General features: G+C 38.3%; 1 protein-coding gene across 1 annotated transcript in view; it reads right to left on the bottom strand.

The window, feature by feature from the left end:
* dachd (dachshund d) overlaps window positions 1-24,732 on the bottom strand; it is a 246,610-nt gene that overhangs the window by 88,929 nt on the left and 132,949 nt on the right. The window contains 1 exon segment of the mRNA XM_061724211.1: window positions 844-993. Coding sequence (XP_061580195.1) covers window positions 844-993 — 150 coding nt within the window.

Here is a 24,732-nt window from a genome sequence, read left to right as displayed (position 1 = left end):
CCGTAACATTTGTACAGACTCACATCCGACACTTTAAAAACCCCATATTGTACATTTCTGTTTATACATTTTATCTTTATCTGTCATCCTACGTCACTTTTTGTAAAGATTCATATCCGGCACTTTTTAATCCTCATATTGTACATTTCTGTTTATTTCTGTTTATACATTTTACTTTATTCTAGCTCTTATTTTATCTCCATATACTTGTTTGCTTTTATATTTTTATTTTTATTTTTACTGTATTGCACCAATCACCACAACAAATTCCTTGTGTGTGTTAACAAACTTGGCAATAAACCCCCTTTCTGTTTCTGATTCTCCCCGTCTCCGTGGTGGTTGCTGTTGCCGTGGTAGTGACTGTGTGTATGTGTGTGTCCGTGTGCAGCTATGTGTGTGTGTGTGTGTATGTGTGTGTATGTGTGTGTGTGTGTGTGTACGTGTCCGTGTGCAGGTATGTATGTGTGTGTCCGTGTGCAGGTATGTGTATGTACGCGTGCAGGTGTGTGTGTGTGTGTGTGCATGTGCAGGTATGTGTGTGTGTTTGTGTGCAGGTATGTGTGTGTGTGTGTGTGCATGTGCAGGTATGTGTGTGTGTGTCCGTGTGCAGGTATGTGTGTGTGTGTGTGTGTGTGCAGGTATGTGTGTGTGTTTGTGTGCAGGTAAGTGCGTGTGACCTCACCGACGCCGGAGCCCATCTCCCCGTTCTCCCCGTCTCCGTGGTGGTTGGCGTTGCCGTGGTAGTGACTGTGTGTGTGTGTGTGTCCGTGTGCAGGTATGTGTATGTACGTGTGCAGGTATGTGTCCAAGTGTGTGTGCAGGTGTACGTGTGTGTGACCTCACCGACGCCGGAGCCCATCTCCCCGTTCTCCCCGTCTCCGTGGTGGTTGGCGTTGCCGTGGTAGCCGCTCATGGCCTCCAGCTTGATCTTCTTGACCTTCATGGCCTCGGCGATGGCGGCGTTGGCAGCTGCCGCGGCGGCGGCTGTCAGGCCTGCAGAGGAGAGAGGAGACGCTTACCGACGGCTACACGTCCGCATAACCTTTCACCAACCCGCCGCCATCAAGGAACAACACCATGCAAAAGGACTTTTGAAATAATAAAACAATGAATAAATTTATCCACCGTGGGGAATGAGATCATAACTTGTTTTTTTATCTTCTGACGGGGGAGATCTTCACAGCGGGCCGTCGTGCTGATGAGACGCTCCCCGTGTGTGCGGCGGCATATAATTTTTATGAATGTTTCACCGACTCCAGCAATCTTCAGGAAGATATTGATGTATTTTTCCCTTGATGAGCAGATGCAGCAGAGATAATAGAGCATGATGCAAACACTTGTGTGTAGGACGTATAAACCACCAGGCATGTGTGTTTATGAAAGAAGACGTTACGGGAGAAACAGTGAGAGGGTTTAATACTGATATTTTAGAGGAAGGATTATTTTTTTTCATTATGCACTTCCAGAAAAAAGTCGAAATGTTGAGAAAAAAGTCAAAATGTCGAGAAAAGTCGAAATGTCGAGATCAATGTTGAAGTACAATTTTGACAAAAAAGTCGAAATGTCGAGGAAAAAGTCAAAAATTTTGTGAATAAAGTTGAAATGTTGAGAAAAAAGTCTAAATTTTGACTTTATTCATGAAATTTCTTTTCTTCCTTCCTTCCTTCCTTCCTTCCTTCCTTCCTTCCTTCCTTCCTTCCTTCCTTCCTCTTTTTTCCCTTCCTTCCTTCCTTCCTTCCTTCTTTTCTCCCTTCCTTCCTTCCTTCCTTCCTTCCTTCTTCCCTTCCTCTTTCCTCACTTCCTTCCTTCTTTCCTTGTTTTCTCCCTTCCTTCCTTCTTTTCTCCCTTCCTTTTCTCCCATCCTTCTTTCCTTCCTCCCTTCCTCTTTTCTCCCTTCCTTCCTTCCTTCCTTCCTTCCTTCCTTCCTTCCTTCCTTCCTTCCTTCCTTCCTTCCTTCCTTCCTTCTTCCATTCCCCTTTTCTCACTTCCTTCCTTCTTTCCTTGTTTTCTCCCTTCCTTCTTCCTTCCTTCCTTCTTTTCTTCCTTTCTTTTTCTCCCATCCTTCCTTCCTTCCTTCCTCCCTTCCTTCCTTCCTTCTTTTCTCCCTTCCTTCCTTCCTTCCTTCCTTCCTTCTTCCCTTCCTCTTTCCTCACTTCCTTCCTTCTTTCCTTGTTTTCTCCCTTCTTTCCTTCCTCCCTTCCTCTTTTCTCCCTTCCTTCCTTCCTTCTTCCCTTCCTTCCTTCATTCCTTCCTTCCCTTCCTCTTTTCTCACTTCCTTCCTTCCTTCCTTCCTTCTTCCCTTCCTCTTTTCTCCCCTCCTTCCTTCCTTCCTTCCTTCCTTCCTTCCTTCCTTCCTTCCTTCCTTCCTTCCTTCCTTCCTTCCTCATTTCTCACTTCCATCCTTCCTTCCTCCCTTCCTTTTTCCCTTCCTTCCTTCTTTCCTCCTGCTCTCTCCTTCCTTCCTTCCTTCCTTCCTTCCTTCCTTCCTTCCTTCCTTCCTTCCTTCCTTCCTTCCTTCCTTCCTTCCTTCCTTCCTTCCTTCCTTCCTTCCTTCCTCCCTCCTTCCTTCTCTTCCTCCTTCCTTGACAGCACGAGGGTTAAATGTGAGTGTTTTCTCAGTTTGATGAAGAGTGTGTTTGTTGATTCTCTAAAGACCTTCTTAAGAAACATTACTGCTGGTTTAGCATCTTCAGTAGTTTCAATAACATTATTTCAGTTCCAATTTAAGACTCTTCGTACTAACTGATAAAACCAAACCCAGAACAGGATGTAAATATAAAGTGTTTTATTGGGAATCCCGCGGCATCAGACTGAGACATGAGAGATGTAAGAGAGACCAGACGGATGTCAAACAGCTGGCATCGGTTAGCGGGAGGTGGAACAAGCACTTCATGTTCTGCAGGACTAATACCCACTGATATTGTAACAATAAACAGCCTTTCTGTCTCAAACCGCAGCATTCTTCTTGATTAACGGCGTGGAAATCTAAAAATGAGTGTAAAATGTAAAAAAAGAGGAGTTTTAGTATCATTTGAATTGGAGTGTGGTCAGTGCTCCCCATCGTTACACAGCTTTCCCTTTTATCTACGCACTTTTCACTAATTATTTAAACCAAAACGTGGTGTTTGTGCACGGAAAACTAATTTCTTTTACTGTGAATCTAAAAAAAGATAAAACACTCTCTTGAATCTGTTTACACTGCAAAAACTCAAAATCTTAAGAATATTTGTCTTATTTCTAGTTAAAATGTCTATTTTTTAGTCAAAAAAATCTTATTACAATTTAAACAAGACTCATCACTGTAAAAAAAACAACAATTTTCAGCTGTTTCAAGTAGATTTTCACTTGAAAAAAGTAGAAAAATCTGCCAGAGGAACAAGATTTTTTGCTTGTAATAAGAAGATAAATCTTGTTCCACTGGCAGATTTTCCTACTTATTTCAAGTGAAAATTGAAAATTTTGTCGACATTTTAACTTTTTTCACAAAATTTTAAGAAAAAAAGTCGAAATGTTGGAAAAAAAAAATGTTCAGCCGTTTCAAGTAAATTTTCAGTTAAAAAAAGTTGAAATTTTGAGAAAAAAGTCAAAATGTAGAGAAAAAAAGCCGAGATATCGAGAAAAAAGTCGAAATTTTGAGAAAAAAGTCAAAATGTTGAGGAAAAAGTCAAGAAAAAAGTTGAAATGTCGTTGGAAAAAACAACTATTTTCACCTGTTTCAAGTAGATTTTCACTTGAAATAAGTAGAAAAATCTGCCAGTGGAACAAGATTTTTTTTGCTTGTAATAAGAAGATAAATCTTGTTCCACTGGCAGATTTTTCTACTTATTTCAAGTGAAAATTTACTTGAAACAGGTGAAAATTGTCAAATAACAAAGTTATTAAATTAAATTTCGACTTTTTTCTCCAAATTTCGACTTTTTTCTCCAAATTTCGACTTTTTTCTCCAAATTTTGACTTTTTTCTGCAAAATTTTTACTTTTTTTCTCTCGACATTTCGACTTTTTTCATAAAGTTTTGACTTTTTTTCTTGACATTTCGACTTTTTTCTTGACATTTCGATTTTTCTACTTATTTCAAGTGAAAATATACTTGAAACAGGTGAAAATTGTCAAATAACAAGTTATTTTTCTGGTAATGACTCTTGTTTAAGTGTAATGAGATTTTTTGACTAAAAATGAGACATTTTAACTAGAATAAGTCAAATATTCCTGTTTTTGCAGTTTTTGTAGTTTTTGCAATGTAGAAAACCATTAGGTAGAATTTTTTGGCAAAGCAATTGGCAGAAATTGTCAGAACAGCGGTTCTCCTCCCACCAGAGCAACCGGAGAGATCTTCAGTTCCTCTCCTTCAGAAGAAATAGAAATAAGACAAATATTCCTGGTAAGATTTTGCAGAGTTTTTGCAGTGTAGTTTTGCTTTGTGTAAAAATAAAGTAGTCAAATAAAAAGATACTGATGGAAGAAATCACAAAAAACGATGCCATAACACGGTGTGTGTTTGTTTTTTAAAGGTACTTTCAAAAGTGCCTTTAAATATAAGGTAAAATATTCTATAAAACCAGTTTTTGTAGCGTGAAACGAGGAGAGACTTGGGTTCATAGATGTTGCTCAGTTGTTTCTCAGACGAAGAAACTTTTGACAGACGTGTAAAAACAGACTGAAGTCGTCGCCGTGTAAAAATAGTAAAGCTTTTATAATAAATGACATAATTAAAACCACCTGAGTCCTCTCACGTAACCGGAGACGAACAGCGACACATGACGTCTGGAACTGTGGCATTATTCATTTAATTAAAAGTATAAAGGCAAAAGCTAGAAAATAGTTATAAATAGAATAAAAATAGTTATTTCTTTTAAAAAAAGCTTCTTTTCTACCTTCCTTCGTTCTTTTCTTGTTTTCTTTCTCCCTTCCTTCCTTCCTTCCTTCCTTCCTTCCTTCCTTCCTTCCTTCCTTCCTTCCTTCCTTCCTTCTTTTCTTGTTTTCTTCCTTCCTTCTCTCCTTCCTCCCTTCCTTATTTTCTCCCTTCCTTTTCTTTGTTTTTTCCCTTCCTTCCTTCCTTCCTTCCTTCCTTCCTTCCTTCCTTCCTTCCTTCCTTCCTTCCTTCCTTCCTTCCTTCCTTCCTTCTTTTCATTCTTCCTTCCTTCCTTATTTTCCCCCTTCCTTCCTTCCTTCCTTCCTTCCTTCCTTCCTTCCTTCCTTCTTTTCATTCTTCCTTCCTTCCTTCCTTCCTTCCTTCCTTCATTCCTTCCTTCTTTTCATTCTTCCTTCCTTCCTTCCTTCCTTCTTTTCTCCCATCCTTTTCCTTGTTTTCTCCCTTCCTTCCTTCTTCCTTTCCTTCCTTCCTTCCTTCCTTCTTTTCTCCCTTCCTTATTTTCTCCCTTCCTTTTTCTTGTTTCCTTCCTTCCTTCCTTCCTTCCTTCCTTCCTTCCTTATTTTCTCCCTTCCTTTTCCTTGTTTTCTCCCTTCCTTCCTTCCTTCCTTCTTTTCTCCCTTCCTTATTTTCTCCCTTCCTTTTTCTTGTTTCCTTCCTTCCTTCCTTCCTTCCTTCCTTCCTTATTTTCTCCCTTCCTTTTCCTTGTTTCCTTCCTTCCTTCCTTCCTTCCTTCCTTCCTTCTTTTCTCCCTTCCTTATTTTCTCCCTTCCTTTTTCTTGTTTCCTTCCTTCCTTCCTTCCTTCCTTCCTTCCTTCCTCCCTTCCTTATTTTCTCCCTTCCTTCCTTCCTTCTTTCCTTCCTTCCTTCCTTCTCTCTCCTTCCTTCTTCCCTTCCTTCCTCTTTTCTTCCTTCCTTCCTTCCTTCCTCCCTTCCTTCCTTCCTTCCTTCCTTCCTCCCTTCTTCTCTTCCTCCTTCCTTGACCCAAAGACAGCACAAGGGTTAAATAATATTCCACAACCGTCTCCCAATAAGCTTCAACACAGCAGAGTAAAAAATCTACCTTCCCTTCCGTATCAATAAACCTGGACTTGATATGATTGATAAAGTCCATGTGAGATTATAGACGGCGGTACATATGTTGGGCGCGCTGCGGAGATCATAAAGCACCGGGCTTGTCATCGCGGTAGTTCCAGGTTCTGGTGGACGGAACGTGACTGAAATGTTTATTCATGAGGCGGCTCAGGAACAGCAGGGACGATCGGAGCTAAAGCTAAAGCTCCTCCGGCCCGGCTCGTCTCCTCCGGCCCGGATCGTCTCCGGAGAGAGGCCCGGACTACCGGACTCTTCCTGCCAAACCCCAGCAACACAAACATGAGGCAGAGAAAGTGATATGTTCCTGTTACGGCTGTAACTCACATGCACGGTGCGGTATACGGTGTTTATCACACGCCCTTTTCTACAGGAGCCGCTCGTACTTGATATGCAGGTTTACTTTATGTTCCACGCAGAACAAAGCAACGTCTGCGTTTATCATCGCAGCGGTGTCACCTCTCGCTGACTCGGAGCAGCTATTAGGACGGATTTGAAGCAGAAGAAGTAAAGAGGAAACACCACACAAGTCTGCAACAAACAGACACAAACACACTTTTTTCACCAAATTTCGACTTTATTCTCGAAATTGTATTTCAACACTAATGTCCACATTTCAACTTTTTTCTCGACATTTCGACTTTTTTCTAAAAAATTGTATTTCAACATTAATCTCAACATTTCGACTTTTTTCTCGACATTTCGACTTTTTTCTAAAAAATTGTATTTCAACATTAATCTCAACATTTCGACTTTTTTCTCGATATTTCGACCTTTTTTTCGACATTTCGACATTTGCGACTTTTTTCATGAAATTGTATTTCAACATTAATCTCAACGTTTTTACTTTTTTCTCGACATTTCGACTTTTTTCTCGACATTTCGACTTTTTTCTCAAAATTTATCTCAACATTAATCTCAACATTTCGACTTTTTTCTCGACATTTCGATTTTTTTCTCAACATTTCGACTTTTCTTGACATTTTGACGTTTTTCTTGAAATTGTATTTCAACATTAATCTCAACATTTCAACTTTTTTCTTGAAATTGTATTTCAACAATAATCTCAACATTTCGACTTTTTTTCTCGTCATTTCGACTTTTTTCTCGATATTACAACATTTTTCTAGAAATTGTATTTCAACATTAATCTCGACATTTCGACTTTTTTCTCGTAGTGCACAAAAAAAAAATTCCGTAAGCCACTCAAATCATCAGCAATTTATCAATCTTTTACAATTATTATCACTTTTTTTAAAAACACAATATAAAATGAGGCAACACTGTTTATAATTAAATATATCCGTGTTTATCACAACACGTGTCGTGTTAAGGCAGCTGCAGCTAAAGAGACATTACTGCTGGTTAGCATCTTCTGTAGTCGTGCAGAACAAAGCAACGTCTGCGTTTATCATCGCCGCGGTGTCACGTCTCGCTGACTCGGAGCGGCTATTAGGACGGATTTGAAGCAGAGGAAGTAAAGAGGAAACACCACACACACAAACCTGCGACAAACAGACACAAACACACACACAAACATACGTTTGCATGCTGGTCTCTCGTCAGGCAGATGGTGGGAGTCACTCTGAGCCGCCGACATGGAGGTGCATATAATTAAAGCTGCAAGCAGCGATGAACGGGCCCTCGTGTGCAATTTACACCAATAAAGGTCAAGGACTCAAAACCGAGTCCGATGACACCACCCATGACTCTTTATGTCAAACCATTCAAAAGTTATGGCAGAAAGTAGGAACTATCACATATGGACCAGGTGAAGGGGGGGCGCTTTTTGGCGTCTAGCGTCGCCACGGTAACGCTTTTGAAAGAGAAAAGTAATGTGCGTCGTCGCAGGATGGAGACGCACATTTTGATGTATAACACACCTGGGTGCACGTTACGGTTCGTTATGGAGGTGCATATAATTTAAAGCTGCAAGCAGCGCTCGTGAAATTTTCACCAATAAAGGTCAAGGACTCCAAACACCACCCACGACTCTTTATGTCAAACCATCCAAAAGTTATGTTGGAAAATAGGATCTATCAAGTATTGACCAATCAGAAGAAGGGGCGGGGCTAATTTGCACCAATTATGTTCAAGGAGTCAATACCGAGTCCGATGACACCACCCACGAGTCTTTATGTCAACCCATTCAAAAGTTATGGCAGAACTATTAAATATCTACCAATCAGCTACTAGTATCACTTCCTGTTTAACGTCGTAGTTTGACGCGGCGCCACGGTCACGCCATTTCACGAAAACTCACGATTTTGATAACTTTTCATCGTTAACGTCTTTTGTGTCTCCTGAGTGAGTTTTATGTCGAACGGACGATCCTGCTAGGAGGAGTTTGTTAAAGTACGACACGTGAAAATGGCATAAATTGAGCCAAAATTACACGATTAATTCAAAATGGCCAACTTCCTGTTCGGTTTCGACTATGGAGCCAAGAGACTTTTCTTTAAGTTGTGACATGATACAGGTGTGTACCGATTTTCGTGCATGTACGTCAAACCGTATTGTGGGGCTTGAGGCACAAAGTTTTCTAGGGGGCGCTGTTGAGCCATTTTGCCACGCCCATTAATGCAAACCATTAAATATCACATTTTTCACCAGGCCTGGCTTGGTGCAAAATTTGGTGACTTTTGGGGCACGTTTAGGGGGAGAAAAGGCCCTCATTTCGTCGGACAATAACTAGAAAAATCCCTGCAGATACAATAGGACCTTGGCACTGTCAGCATTCAAAGCAGAGGAAGTAAAGAGGAAACAACCACACAAAACCTGCAACAAATGGACACAAACACACACACAAACAAACATACGAGATGCATGCTGGCCTCTCATCCAGCAGATGGTGGGAGTCACTCTGAGCTGCCGACACGGAGGTGCATATAATTTAAGGGCTTGTTTGCATCTTAAAATACATCAGTACCATATTGATGTACAGTATACATCATGTCAGCGAGGGCCCTCTCGTTTGCATTAGGCCCTGGTTTGCTGTTCCATATGCATATGAGGCAGGGAAGGATGAAGGGAAGGGAGGATGGGGGGAATAAACTTGAAGGAAAAGAGAGGAGAGAGAAAGCCACCGGCGTGTAAGAAGGTGATACTTCCTCACATAATGAATGTGGCCTCTGCCCAGTCTGAAGGTCAGCCTTCATTTGCGTATAATGGGCAAGAGTCAACTGTTTTCCAAATGAGACGTATGCAGAACAGACTGCCGAGTAAATATTGAAATCACCTCTGGGCTGTTTGTGTGATAAATTCCCCCCACAAATCAGGTGCCGCTCAGAGAGAGAAAGCTGCAGAGCAACGGCAACCGTTCTGTAGTGTGACACAAAAACGCTGCGGCTCGCTACAGTAGCTGTAGCCCTCAAAGTCTGGACTAAACTGTAGGGAAAAAAGTAGGAAAGTGGGTTTTGAATAAGGCCACATTTACACACAGTCGGGTATTTAGAAAAACGGATATTTCCTCATCTGCGTTTTGAAAAATACAATCATTTACACTAGGGCTGGGCGGTATGGACTAAAAAATGTATCACGATAATTTCTGGCATTTATCCCGATAACAATAAAAAAATACCAATTCAACTCCATCTTTGTAACTATAAATCTATCTCCACATTCAGTCTTTGGAGCCAAATCACTGATCTAAAAGATACTAAATACTAAACTACACCAATGGGAATTTATCTTTCTTTCTTTCTTTCTTTTTTCAGGCTCATTTCCTTCCTCCCTTCCTTCTTTTTTCCTTCCTTCCTTCTTTCCTCCTGCTCACTCCTTCCTTCTTCTCTTCCTCTTTCCTTCCTTCCTTCCTTCCTTCCTTCCTTCCTTCCTTCCTTCCTTCCTTCCTTCCTTCCTTCCTTCCTTCCTTCCTTCCTTCCTTCCTTCACGTACGTTGTGCGTCGATTTAACACAGAACCAAATAATCATCTTTACACAAAAACATCATCAACGTGAATTTATCGTTTTTACCGTGAGATACAAATTCTGTGGGGAATTCTTTTGGCGGTAAATCGTGAACGGTAAAATATCACCCATTCCTAATTTTGGAAAATAAATTGAGTCTAAATAAATATATATTTTTTAAATTATTGTTTTCCATTTACAATTTCACGGACCACTGGTTGACAAACCCTGATTTACACGAACCTGCATAAATATCTGTTAAGGTGCTATGAGCAGCCAAACCTACAGGGGGCAGTGTAACGAGAAGATAAAGTCATGCTAGCCAATCAGAATCCTGGAAAAAAACATCAACAAATGACACGAGTAACTTCCAGTTACTTCCAAGATGAACCAGAGTCTTTGGTTTGGAGCTTTACACTGCAAAAACTCCAAATCTTAACAAGAATATTTGTCTTATTTCTAGTTTAAATGTCTAATTTTTAGTCAAAAAAATCTCATTACACTTAAAACAAGACTCATCACTGGAAAAAACAACAATTTTCACCTGTTTCAAGTAGATTTTCACTTAAAATAAGTAGAAAAATCTGCCAGTGGAACAAGATTTTTTTGCTTGTAATGAGAAGATAAATCTTGTTCCACTGGCAGATTTTTCTACTGATTTCAAGTGAAAATTTACTTGAAACAGGTTATTTTTCTGGTAACGACTCTTGTTTTAGGTGTAATGAGATTTTTTGACTAAAAATTAGACATTTTAACTAGAAATAAGACAAATATTCCTGTTTAGATTTTGAGTTTTTGCAGTGTAGAGAAGTGGAGTTACTTTTAAGTGTGACGTTAGAATATAAAACAGGTAAAATACAAGAAAATATTGACGGTTACAAACTAATTGTAACCACAGGTGTCACTCATGACGCTGGTGACGTTTCTGTCTCATAATGTGACGTTCTGAAGCCTAAATGTCCGTTTCCCTCCGTTTACAAGCAAACGTGAAGACAGAGTTTTTGGAAATCTCCACTTTTTCAGAAATGATGGTTTTTGGAGACTTTGAGCTTCGTTTTCGTGTAAACGAACGAACAAAACGCATGAAAACTACGTGGAAACGTGGCCTGAACTGTCTCAAAAAAGGGGGGGAAAGAAAATATGTTTCGATTTAGTGCGTATTGAATAAACGAGGGCTAATAAATATAATTGTAGCAAGTGTGAAACGCGGGGGGAATGATCACTTCTCCGTTTTTCATTTATCACTTCAGCCGCTAAAATCCTCCGTCTCCATAAATCGAAAACCTTTTGTTTCTAATAATTTGTTCCATTCCACCCGGATCAATTGTCATATCCACATAACGCTCACCTCCATTGGATGGATGTAATAAGGAATCCGGGGGAACAACAGGTCCGTTATTAGCCACCGAGGAAGAAACGTCAACACTAAACCGGTTCCCACTCAACTCGCTAATCTGCATTCATTACTATGCAAACAAAACAATTCCGAGGGCCCTCGTATATATTTCTTTTCAAAGTCACCTTTGGATTCAAACACTTTTGTGATGTCGCTGCACAGACAAGTGGGAATCCTCCTGAGCACATAACAAACTGCACACCACGGCCGCATGTAGCCAGTCAGATCTGTGAGTGAACACAAAAAAGGGGAACATTTCAACAAACAGAGAATAGAAAAACGCGTGGCAGCGTCACACGGGGAGCAACAGAACAGCAAATAACAGAGACGAGGTCTGATGGTCGCCCTCGGAGCAGCTGTCATATTAAATAATAATGAAGGATCTATTAATATGCAAAGGAAGCAGCAGCCGACTGGCTTAACGCTGTCATGCCTCTGCATATTGTCAGGATCTTCATCATTAATTAACAATGCGAGCTGCCCCCCATACCTGCGCCAATGTCAGAACATTCTTACAACAAACACCGACGCCGACGACGCCGGCGCCGTCTCTCCGCAAACCGGCTCGGATAATTAAATTAAAATCAGATTAACTTCAACATCATCGGCAACACAAAAGACTGACTTTTACGACTTTCTTGCAGGTTTGCCGAGCCCTGAAAAAACGGTGGAAACTGGTGGGAGAGTATTGGTGGGAAACTAGTGGAAACGCGGTTTATAAGGCAGTGGTTTCCGGGCCGTGGGTCATATGGTACCAGGGCCGCACAGAAAGAAAAAATTACACTGCAAAAACTCAAAATCTTACCAGGAATATTTGTCTTATTTCTAGTTAAAATGTCTAATTTTTAGTCAAAAAATCTCATTAAACTTAAAACAAGTTTTAAGTTTATTTTCACCTGTTCCAAGTAGATTTTCACTTAAAATAAGTAGAAAAATCTGCCAGTGGAACAAGATTTTTTTGTTTGTAATAAGAAGATAAATCTTGTTCCACTGGCAGATTTTTCTACTTATTTCAAGTGAAAATGTACTTGAAACAGGTGAAAATTGTACGGAAAACTCATTTCTTTTACTGTGAATCTAAAAGAAGACAAAACACTCTCTTGAATCTGTTCACACTGCAAAAACTCAAAATCTTAACAAGAATATTTGTCTTATTTCTAGTAAAAATGTCTCATTTTTAGTCAAAAGAAATCTCATTACACTTAAAACAAGACTCATCACTGGAAAAAACAACAATTTTCACCTGTTTCAAGTAGATTTTCACTTAAAATATCATCTGCAACACAAAAGACTGACTTTTACGACTTTCTTGCAGGTTTGCCGAGCCCTGAAAAACGGTGGAAACTGGTGGGAGATTATTGGTGGGAAACTAGTGAAAACGAGCTTTATAAGTCAGTGGTTTCAAACCACCGGGGCGCGGCCCCGTACCGGGCCGTGGGGCATCTGGTACCGGGACGCACAGAAAGAAAAAATGATTTCTGTACACTGCAAAAACTCAAAATCTTGGAGTATTTCTAGTTAAAATGTCTTATTTTTAGTAAAAAAATCTCATTACACTTAAAACAAGAGTCATTACCAGAAAAATAACTTGTTATTTGATCATTTTCACCTGTTTCAAGTAAATTTTCACTTGAAATAAGTAGAAAAATCTGCCAGTGGAACAAGATTTATCTTCTCATTACAAGCAAAAAAAATCTTGTTCCACTGGCAGATTTTTCAAAAACTGTTTTTATAGAGTATTTTACCTAATTTAAAGGCACTCTTGAAAGTACCTTTAAAAAACAAACACACACCATGTTATAACATAGTTTTTTGTGATTTCTTCCATCAGTATCTTTTTATTTGACTACTTTATTTTTACACAAAGCAAAACTACACTGCAAAAACTCTGCAAAATCTTACCAGGAATATTTGTCTTATTTCTAGTTAAAATGTCTCATTTTTAGTCAAAAAATCTCATTAAACTTAAAACAAGTTTTAAGTGTATTTTCACCTGTTTCAAGTAGATTTTCACTTGAAATAAGTAGAAAAATCTGCCAGTGGAACAAGATTTTTTTGCTTGTAATGAGAAGATAAATCTTGTTCCACTGGCAGATTTTCCTACTTATTTCAAATTTTAAGCTGTTTTAAGTGTAATGAGATTGTTTTGACTAAAAATGAGACCTTTTAACTAGAAATAAGACAAATATTCCTGGTAAGATTTGGAGTTTTTGCAGTGTAGAATCCCCGACTGATGATGGATGACTCTCAAACTGATGGTTCATAATGTTTTTATTCCTTGGATATACAGTAAATACACTGCAAACACACCGTAAGAGCTATAAAGGAATAAAATAAAATAAAATAAAATAGAATTAGTCTTTCTACATTCATATAAGTTTAATTTAACCCAAATACAGACCGACACAGCTGCTGCTTGCTCGGCAATAAAGCTACCGTTAACCACGATACATGAGTAACCATGGCAACCAAACTCTACTGGACATAAATACGGTATAAAATTTGCAAAGAAAACAAATCCTCATCAGCAGGTGATTTTTGTGTCAGTTAAACTCCACTTTAGCACTTTAGCATTCAAGACACTCGTTTAGTCTTTCAGACAAACTTTCTACTGCCGTTAAACTTTTACCGTTAAAGTCCGAAGCACCGGATGTTTACAAGGTCTCGGTGAGACGCCTTCAAAATAAAAGCACTAAATATCGGTCTCCTTTATAACGAATAAAATAAAAGCCTGGCTTTAAATAACGTTAATGAGAAAACAAACATAAAAACGAATTTATAGAAATACACATATTAAAGGTAATTTACAATTTCCATTATTTTATTTCATTTTTTCGAAAATGATATTTTATTATTATGTATTATTATTAGTATTCGTTATTATTATTATTATTATTATTATTATTATTATTATTATTATTATTATTATTATAGAGAAAATACCACAGTTTTTAATGCCGATCTTGTCATTTTATTTAGTTTTTATCAGCTACACCTTTAGATTGGGCCGTGAAAATATTGTCAGACATTAAACCGGTCCGGTTCAGAAAAGGTTTATAGAACTCACAGATGATCCAGCAAATATTAGAAAGAGATGGACATCAATTAAGGCAAGAGAAATATGGAATAGTTGTGACAACGACCTAAAAATGTGCAAAGGGCATAAGCTACGGCTTCAGCTACACCTTTTCAGCAAAAGCAAGGTTTATTTTACCTTTTTCATTTTGTTTTCTAAAATAAGTTGTACAAGACCGAAATAAAGACAATTCATTCATTCAAAGGACTACAGATGGAAATTAGCTTGTGGCTAACTCTGGTGCAGCCATCTTTTTAATGTACCTGCATATTGTCCTTTAAATAAATAAATTCATTCATTCATTATCATATAATGCGCAGTAGATGAATGTGAAGTGCAATGTTGCATGAGGAAATGCGGTGTTGCATCTGGTGTCAAGAGGAATGTGCATGTTCTCTGTTTTCTGTTGGTGTTCTGTTTTGTTTGGTTTCTTTGTCTCTTCTTTTCTCGTTGTGTTCACAGCTTGGTTTTGTATTGCCAGTGTTATGGACATGTGAATTGCTTGATCAAGTGATGGAAAATCAATAAAAAAAAGTTAAATCACAAAAAAAAAAAGAAAACGCGCTTTATTTACCGCGCGAACGGGATTTTTAATGCGCGGACCGGTGTCGGCGTTGGCGATGACAAACCGGGGACGGCAGCAGCGACTCGGAGCGGCACTAAAGCACTTGAACTGTGCGATCCACATCATGACAAATTTAGTATCAATTACAGGGTGTGCTAACCTTATGACAAGCAGCAGGCTGCCAGGGTGCGAGGGGGGAGCAGGGACACAAAGAACTGACACTAATTTACCTGGAGCATCTATTTTAAACCTGCTGGAGGCTGAAGCGGATCAGACCTCCCTCCAAACACGGGATGAAGGGATGAAGGAACTGATGGAAGATACTGGATCTCTGGTTGGAGGAGAACCGGGTTCTGACCATTTCTGCCAATTGCTTTGCCAAAAAATGCACCTAATGGTTTTCTACCCTGCAAAAACTCAAAATGTTACCAGGAATATTTGTCTTATTTCTAGTTAAAATGTCTCATTTTTGGTCAAAAAATCTCATTACACTTAAAACAAGAGTCATTACCAGAAAAATAACCTCTTTCAAGTAAATTTTCACTTGAAATAAGTAGGAAAATCTGCCAGTGGAACAAGATTTATCTTCTTATTACAAGCAAAAAAATCTTGTCCCACTGGCAGATTTTTCTACTTATTTTAAGTGAAAATCTACTTGAAACAGGTGAAAATTGTTGTTTTTTCCAATGATGAGTCTTGTTTTTAGTGTAATGAGATTTTCTTTGACTAGAAATGAGACATTTTAACTAGAAATAAGACAAATATTCTTGTTAAGATTTGGAGTTTTTGCAGGGTACCTGTGTAGAGCTACAATTTTACTGTGTTTTACTCCCTAAACCACTTCCTTGTCTCTTGCCAGGCCGTCATTGTAAATAAGAATGTTCTTAATGACCTGCTGGTTAAATAAAGGCCAATAACTGAATGAATATCAAATAAAGCCATAGAATTGTTGTTTTTTTTCTCTTTATCGTATAATGTTCACAAAGTGTAATGCAATTCATGTCATGGGTCGTGTATTTTGAAGGATCAAATACTCAACATCCCATATTATCCATTTTACATTGTGCAAAAAATCATGGACAATCAAACTTTAAAAAATCCACTGTGCACAGAAACACAAAGTAGCATTTCTCGGCAGGTACACCTGTATCATGTCGCAACTTAAAGAAAAGTCTCTTGGCGCCATGGCCGAAACCGAACAGTCGGCCATTTTCAATTAATCGTGTAATTTTGGCGCAATTTATGCAATTTTCACGTGTCGTACTTTAACTAACTCTTCCTAGCAGGATCGTCCGTTCGACATAAAACTCGCTCAGGAGACACAAAAGACGTTAACGATGAAAAGTTATCAAAATCGTGAGTTTTCGTGAAATGGCGTGGCCATGGTGCTGCGTCAAACTTAAACGTTAAACAGGAAGTGATACTAGTAGCTGATTGGTCCATATTTGATAGTTCCTACTTTCTGCCATAACTTTTGAATGGTTTGATATAAAGACTCGTGGGTGGTGTCATTGGACTCGGTTTTGAGACCTTGAACATAATTGGTGCAAATTAGCCCCGCCCCTTCTTCTGATTGGTCCATATCTGATAGTTCCTACTTTCTGCCATAACTTCTGAATGGTTTGATATAGAGAGTCGTGGGTGTTTCATCCACTAAATGTCCAGGCCTGAAGAATCTACATCAAGTCATACAAGCTTCCACTGCAGCCTGAACATGCACAAGGGTGGAGGAACGTTCATTTAATTGAGTATTATATCACTATATAGAACAGTTATTAAAGTAGGTATGGGTGTTTTATAAGTAAGCTTATTGAAACTGTTCTATGTAAGAATGTATGTAAGATTCAGGAGTAGGAAACGATAAGTGTTTACTTCAATCCTACTCCGTTTCTAGCATGTTGGTGGATCCGTATATATATATATATATATATATATATATATATATATATATATATATATATATATATATATATATATATATATATATATATATATATATATACAGAGCCGCCGCAAGGGGTGTGCGAACCGTGCGACCGCACGGGGCCTCGCGCCCCAAGGGGCCTCGCACTATGGGCCGTTTTTTTTTCAAATTTTTTTTTTAATTTTTTTTTTTTTCCCTTATAAATATCAACAGTCACGTTCCATTACAGACCTAAATGTGTACTAGTCTGTGCATATCAATAAATATATGTGTCTGTTGTTCAACACAACTGATCAGACCAAGCGCAGACACAAGCTGCTCTGATCCAGACGGTGGAGTTGGAACAAACTGTCACACAATGTCGAGAGAACGAGACAGAATCAGGAAATTTCCATCAGGGGATGAAAAAAGAAAAAAACTAAAGAAAATGGAAGAGTTTAATGCCTCTCTGAAAGGCTCGTCAAAAATCACTGATCTGACCGGGTCTCAAGCAGCCGTGGGGCCCCGCGTCGAGGCAAGAGATGATGATGAGGCAGGGGAAGGTATCCAGTATTTTGCTAATTGGAGAGTTAAAATTGCGCATATAGACACCCGATCCGACCCGAAAAACCCAAAAATTTCGAGGGCCCCCCCACGGCCATTTCGCACAGGGCCTCGCAAATCTCCCAGGCGGCTCTGTATATATATATATATATATATATATATATATATATATATATATATATATATATATATATATATATATATATATATATACAGGATGCTCTCCTGCAGGACGGAGGTGACATTCATCCATTCATTCATTCATTCCTCTAATGGTGAACGCAGCACTCCTGCCTTATTCAGAGGTTGCCGTCGTATCCAGGACATAAGTGAATTATCTGGAGCTGCTGCTGCTTAAGTAGTGTCCGGAGTGTGAGTGGAGCCTCCACTTTACAGGAGATGTCAGTCCACAGCCAATAATCCGATTTGGGGGCCGATCTGCCTGTAATGCATCAGCACCGGACCCCCCCGACCTGGGGGGATGCAGACGTGCAGACGTACAGACGTGCAGACGTACAGACGTACAGACGTACAGACGTGCAGACGTACGGACGTGCAGACGTGCAGACGTACAGACGTACAGACGTACAGACGTGCAGACGTACGGACGTGCAGACGTGCAGACGTACAGACGTGCAGACGTACAGACGTGCAGACGTGCAGACGTGCAGACGTACAGACGTGCAGACGTAAAGACGTGCAGACGTGCAGACGTACAGACGTACAGACGTACAGACGTACAGACGTACAGACGTGCAGACGTACGGACGTGCAGACGTGCAGACGTACAGACGTGCAGACGTACAGACGTGCAGACGTGCAGACGTGCAGACGTGCAGACGTGCAGACGTGCAGACGTGCAGACGTGCAGACGTGCAGACGCGCAGACGCGCAGACGCGCAGACGCGCAGACGTACAGACGTATATTCAGAGCGTTTTTCCTGAGTGTATTGAAATTTGCCGGTGTCACGGCGATGGTCCGGATGTTTAACAGCGTTCCATGTCCTTCGCCGGTGTTCTGTCCACCCATGCTCCCCGTCCAGAAATGCTACACTGCAAAAACTCCAAATCTTACCAGGAATATTGTCTTATTTCTAGTTAAAATGTCTCATTTTTAGTAAAAAAAATCTCATTACACTTAAAAAAAAGAGTAATACCAGAAAAATAACTTGTTATTTGACAATTTTCACCTGTTTAAAGTAAATTTTCTCATTACAAGCAAAAAAATCTTGTTCCACTGGCAGATTTTTCTACTTATTTTAAGTGAAAATCTACTTGAAACAGGTGAAAATTGTTGTTTTTTCCAGTGATAAGTCTTGTTTTAAGTGTAATGAGATTTCTTTTGACTAAAAATTTGACATTTTAACTTGAAATAAGACAAATATTCTTGTTAAGATTTGGAGTTTTTGCAGTGTAGATTGTGGTTCTGCGTACAGTCCATTTCCAAAGTTTGATCACCACGCCCATCATTTCTTGCATCCCTTCAGTCCAGGCTGCTGTTAACAGTGAGTAACATCCTCAAAAGGATGTTACTGGACTATCAAACTATGCTTCCCCTGAAATATTGATTTAAAATGGATAAATTGAGGTGTAAGTTTGCTGACATTCATCCTGCAGTGGTAGTGAGGTGATTAGTATCTTACCTGAATGCATCAAGTGACGGGAACATTATTTGATACTGGACTATCACATAATGCTACCCCTGAAATATTGATTTAAAATTGATAATATGGGATTTTGAGTATTTGATCCTTTAAAATAAACTACCTATGACATTAATTGCATTACCCTTTGTGAACATTATAGGATAAAGAGAAAAAAACAATTCTATCACACCACTATGACTCTCTACGTCAAACCATTCAAAAGTTATGGCAGAATCACATATCGACCAATCAGCTACTAGTATCACTTCCTGTTTAACGTTGAAGTTTGACGCGGCGCCACGGCCACGCCATTTCACGAAAACTCACGATTTTGATAACTTTTCATGGTTAACGTCTTTTATGTCTCCTGAGCGATTTTTATGTGGAACGGACGATCCTGCTAGGAGGAGTTCGTTAAAGTACGACACGTGAAAATGGCATAAATTGCGCCAAAATTACACTTTAATTCAAAATGTCCGACTTCCTGTTGGGTTTCGGCCATGGTGCCAAGAGACTTTTATTTAAATTGTGACATGATACAGGTGTGTAGAAAATAGAATGTAGAAAACCATTAGGGAGCATTTTTTGAGGGTAGCATAAATCGATAGATAGTTATCGGTTTATCGGTTTGTAGCATTTTTGGACGAAGCAGCAGAAATGGACAGAGCTCCGGTCCTGATGAGAGCGGAGACGCCGTCGCACTCCGACGTTCCACCCTAATCTGATCTGATCTGAATGTGTGTCTAATTCCTGCTTCTGTTTATTCCCTGGAAAAAGTAAAGCGATTACAGTCGGCAACAATGAAATCAGAGCAGATGGAATGAGATGCAGCAATAAAAGCATCGACGAGCGGCGGCGGCGGCTAACGGCGGCTAACGGCGGCGAGGCCTCGGAGACTTATTGAATCTGTGATAAAGTGATTTCTGGACAGCTTTCGAGCCGGAATCAACAAGTAAAACAGCGAATCCCACGACTCTTCTGCCAAAGCAACAACACACTCACAGATCGATGGGGAAGAAAATGACATATTCCACTAATCAAATGCATAAACACTCGTCGCTGCAGCTCCTGATCTTTACAGCAGATACTCTGCTCCGTAAACTAGTTTGGGTTTAGTTTTACAGGTTTTTATTGTTGTTTTCCTCTTTGGAAGCTGGAGGAGAGGATTCTCCCTCCATCCTTCCATCTCTCAATCCCTACACTGCAAAAACTCAAAATCTTAACAAGAATACTTGTCTTATTTCTAGTTAAAATTGTCTCATTTTTAGTAAAATTGATAATGTGGGATATTGAGTATTTGATCCTTCAAAATAAACGACCCATGACATGAATTGCATTACACTTTGTGAACATTATACGATAAAGAGGGAAAAAAAACAATTCTATGGCTTTATTTGATATTCATTCAGTCATTCTCCTTTATTTAACCAGCAGGTCATTAAGAACATTCTTACACTGCAAAAACTCAAAATCCTAACAAGAATATTTGTCTTATTTCTAGTTAAAATGTCTCATTTTTAGTCAAAAAAATCTCATTACACTTAAAACAAGACCCATTACCAGAAAAATAACTTGTTATTTGACAATTTTCACCTGTTTCAGGTAGATTTTCACTTAAAATAAGTAGAAAAATCTGCCAGTGGGACAAGATTTTTTTGCTTGTAATGAGAAGATAAATCTTGTTCCACTGGCAGATTTTTCTACTTATTTCAAGTGAAAATTTACTTGAAACAGGTGAAAATTGTCAAATAACAAGTTATTTTTCTGGTAATGACTCTTGTTTTAAGCGTAATGAGATTTTTTTTACTAAAAATGAGACATTTTAACTAGAAATAAGACAAATATTCCTGGTAAGATTTTGAGTTTTTGCAGTGTACATAAGATGTTAGATGTTAATTGACATAACTAAGAAAAAAGTCAAAATGTCGAGAAAAAAGTTAAAATCTTGAGAAAAAAGTCGAAATGTTGAGAAAAAAAGTCGAAATGTTGAGAAAAAAAGTCGAAATGTCGAGAAAAAAGTCAAAATGTTGAGAAAAAAGTCGAAATGTTGAGATAAAAGTAATCTTAACAAGAATATTTGTCTTATTTCTAGTTAAAATGTCTCATTTTTAGTCAAAAAAATCTCATTACATTTAAAACAAGACTCATCACTGGAAAAAAACACAATTTTCACCTGTTTCAGGTAGATTTTCACTTGAAATAAGTAGAAAAATCTGCCAGTGGAACAAGATTTTTTTGCTTGTAATAAGAAGATAAATCTTGTTCCACTGGCAGATTTTTCTACTTATTTCAAGTGAAAATTTACTTGAAACAGGTGAAAATTGTCAAATAACAAGTTATTTTTCTGGTAATGAGTCTTGTTTTAAGTGTAATGAGATTTCTTTTGACTAAAAATGAGACATTTTAACTAGAAATAAGACCAATATTCCTGGTAAGAGTTTGAGTTTTTACAGTGTAAATCCCATCTGAACACTCGGCTAATGCGACATGACACCATGGTGTTACTATTTAAGACACTTTCTCACTGTCGGTTTTTATCATCCATCAGAACATTCGGACGTGACGGGAAGATCAATTAGTCGCCGACGAGTCTGTGGTCAATTATACTTAATTACCAATCCGACTTTTCTCGACGTTTAACGCCTAACGCCATCATCAAAACAATGAATGGTTTAACGACGACGCCGGCGGACGGAGTTCTGTCTGCGCTTAGTCACGTAGTCATGTAATAAACGTCCAAAATGTAATAACTTTTTAATTCCAGTTTGTAATTAACTGCCGCATTTTGTAATAAATTTTGTTATTGCAGATTTGAGAAGATTATTATAAAATGAACTTGCACTTTTGCACTTTTTTATTTTCTAGTAAATGTAATAACATGGTGCATTATGTAATAACACCTATTATTGTTGTTTGTTTAACAATGAATTTATACAAGAGTGACTTTTGTTGTTTTTTATGCAGTTTCCCTTAGAGCTATGTAGCCCAATAAATCTATGTATAAAACTCCAAATATAACTTTAGTTGCCTATTTGAAGTTTGGAATTATATAGGCAAATAAACTATGCTTTAGAATTGTTATTACGTAATGCACCATGTTATTACATTTTCTAGAGCAGGGGTCGGCAACCGCGGCTCTTTAGCGCCGCCCTAGTGGCTCCTGGAGCTTTTTTTTTTTTTTTTCTTCCTTTTTCCCTTTCCTTTTTAATCTCGATATTTTGACTTTTTTCTCAAAATTTTGACTTTTTTCTCGACATTTCGACTTTTGTCTCAAGATTGTACTTCAACATTAATCTTGACATTTCGACCTTTTTTCTCTACATTTCGACTTTTTTCACGAAATTTTGACTTTTTTCTCGACATTTCGTCTTTTTTCTTGAAGTGCATACTGAAAAAATAAATCCTCCCCCAGTTATAACTAATATAGAAACATGCAGCATGTGTTGCCTTCATTCTAAGGCTTATACAAGACTTGTTTTTTGTGTTTTTGGTCCAATACGGCTCTAAAACATTTTGAGTTGCCGCCCCCTGGTTTAGAGAATAAAAAATTTGCAAGTGCATTTTGTAATAATCTTCTCAAAATGTAATAACTTATTACATAATGCGACAAAATGTAATACAAAATGCGTTGGGGCAGTTTATTACAAAATGCGGCACTTTATTACAAAATGAAATGACAAAGTTATTACATTTTGGACGTTTATTACAAAGTGCAGCTCAACACGGAGCCGACGGCGGTTCTGGAACTGAAGACCAAAAAAAAAACCTCAATTACTTTATCTGTGGCCCCGAAAACCCCGAGTAAATGTCAAGATCACAGACTCCCCCCGGGCGTGAAGGGACGATATCAAAGGCTTTTCTGTTGCTTTTCTGTTCTTTTCTGTGTCTTTTCTGTTCTTTTCTGTTCCCTAAATACCACGTGTGTGTCTGATCGTCGTCGTCCAGCCGGGTCTCGACCCCGAACCTCCCGCGGTTCAAAGCTCCGGAGCTGGAACTGTGTTTAATACCGGCCTTTAAAGTGTCATAGATGTTTCTGTTCGCTCTTATAAAGAGAAACCGGCTCTCGGACGAGTTTTATTCTAATATTAAATCATATTACAGACCTGCTGCAGTTGGTGCACGTCGTCCGGTGATAAAGTAAAGATTTTTATATTAAATAACAGAATGAAAACCATCTTGGAACTTGTTCAGTTTCTTTTTTACTGTATATTTTTTATTTTTCATACTTTATAATTTATCTTTACTGTTTATTTAGTCTGAGTTCATGTTGTTCGACTTCGAGCTGCTGTAATAATTTCCCTTCTGGGGATCAATAAAGGACCATCTTATCTTATCTTATCTTTCACCGTATGAATTGTTACAGATTACTTTCTAATACTGTATTTAACCCGGTCTTTGTACGTTTTGACCGTATAGAAACGTAATTCTTGCCATTGCACTGCAAAAACTCAAAATCTTACCAGAAATATTTGTCTTATTTCTAGTTAAAATGTCAAATTTTTAGTCAAGAGATCTCATTATTCATTATTTGACAATTTTCATTGAAAATCTACTTGAAACAGGTGAAAATTGTGTTTTTTTCCAGTGATGAGTCTTGTTTTAAGTGTAATGAGATTTTTTTTGGACTAAAAATGAGACATTTTAACTAGAAATAGGACAAATATTCTTGTTAAGATTTTGAGTTTTTGCAGTGTGTAAGAATGAGATGAACCTGCTGGATCTACTGCCCTTACTTTTTAACAACTGGTGCTTTTTATTATTTTACCTCTTTTTTTAAATCATTGCATTTCATTTTATTTGTTATTTAAGCGTACTCTTAAATTAAATACTTAAATACTAGCAAAAACGGTGGTGTTTTCATGCGTTTTGTTCGTTCATTTACACGAAAACGAAGCTCAAAGTCTCCAAAAACCATAATTTCTGAAAACTCCGGCCAAAGTGTAGATTTGTAAAAACTCCGTCTTCACGTTTGCTTGTAAACGGAGAGAAACGGACATTTAGGCTTCAGATCGTTACATTATGAGACAGAAACGTCACCAGCGTCATGAGTGACACCTGTGGTTACAATTAGTTTGTAACCGTCAATATTTTCTTGTATTTTACCTGTTTTATATTCTAAAGTCACACTTAAAAGTAACTCCACTTCTCCGTCACTCCAAACCAAAGACTCTGGTTCATCTTGGAAGTAACTGGAAGTTACTCGTGTCATTTGTTGATGTTTTTTTCCAGGATTCTGATTGGCTAGCATGACTTTATCTTCTCGTTACACTGCCCCCTGTAGGTTTGGCTGCTCATAGCACCTTAACAGATATTTATGCAGGTTCCTGGAAATGATGGGATTTTTATAAACGTAGAGGGGGGAATATCAGTTTTTGAGAAATTTTGAGAAATTTTGAGAAAAAAGTCGAAAAGTCGAGAAAAAAGTCGAAATTTTGTGAAAAAAGATGAAATTTTGAGAAAAAAGTTGAAATTTTGAGAAAAAAGTTGAAATTTTGAGAAAAAAGTTGAAATTTTGTGAAAAAAGATGAAATGTCGAGAAAAAAAGGGGGGCAGGTGGCCGAGAAAAAAGTCAAAATGCAGAGAAAAAAATCAAAATGTTCGAGAAAAAAGTCGAAATGTCGAGATTAAAAAGGAAAGGAAAAAGGAAGAAAAAAAGGAAAAAAACAAAAAGAAAAAAAAGAGAAAAAAAGAAAAAAAAGCAAAAAAAAGAAGAAA

Source organism: Cololabis saira, chromosome 6 (genome assembly GCF_033807715.1).
Source record: "Cololabis saira isolate AMF1-May2022 chromosome 6, fColSai1.1, whole genome shotgun sequence".
Taxonomy (NCBI): domain Eukaryota; kingdom Metazoa; phylum Chordata; class Actinopteri; order Beloniformes; family Belonidae; genus Cololabis; species Cololabis saira.
Note: the sequence above shows the minus strand (reverse complement) of the source record. Positions and strands in the feature narration are given on the sequence as shown.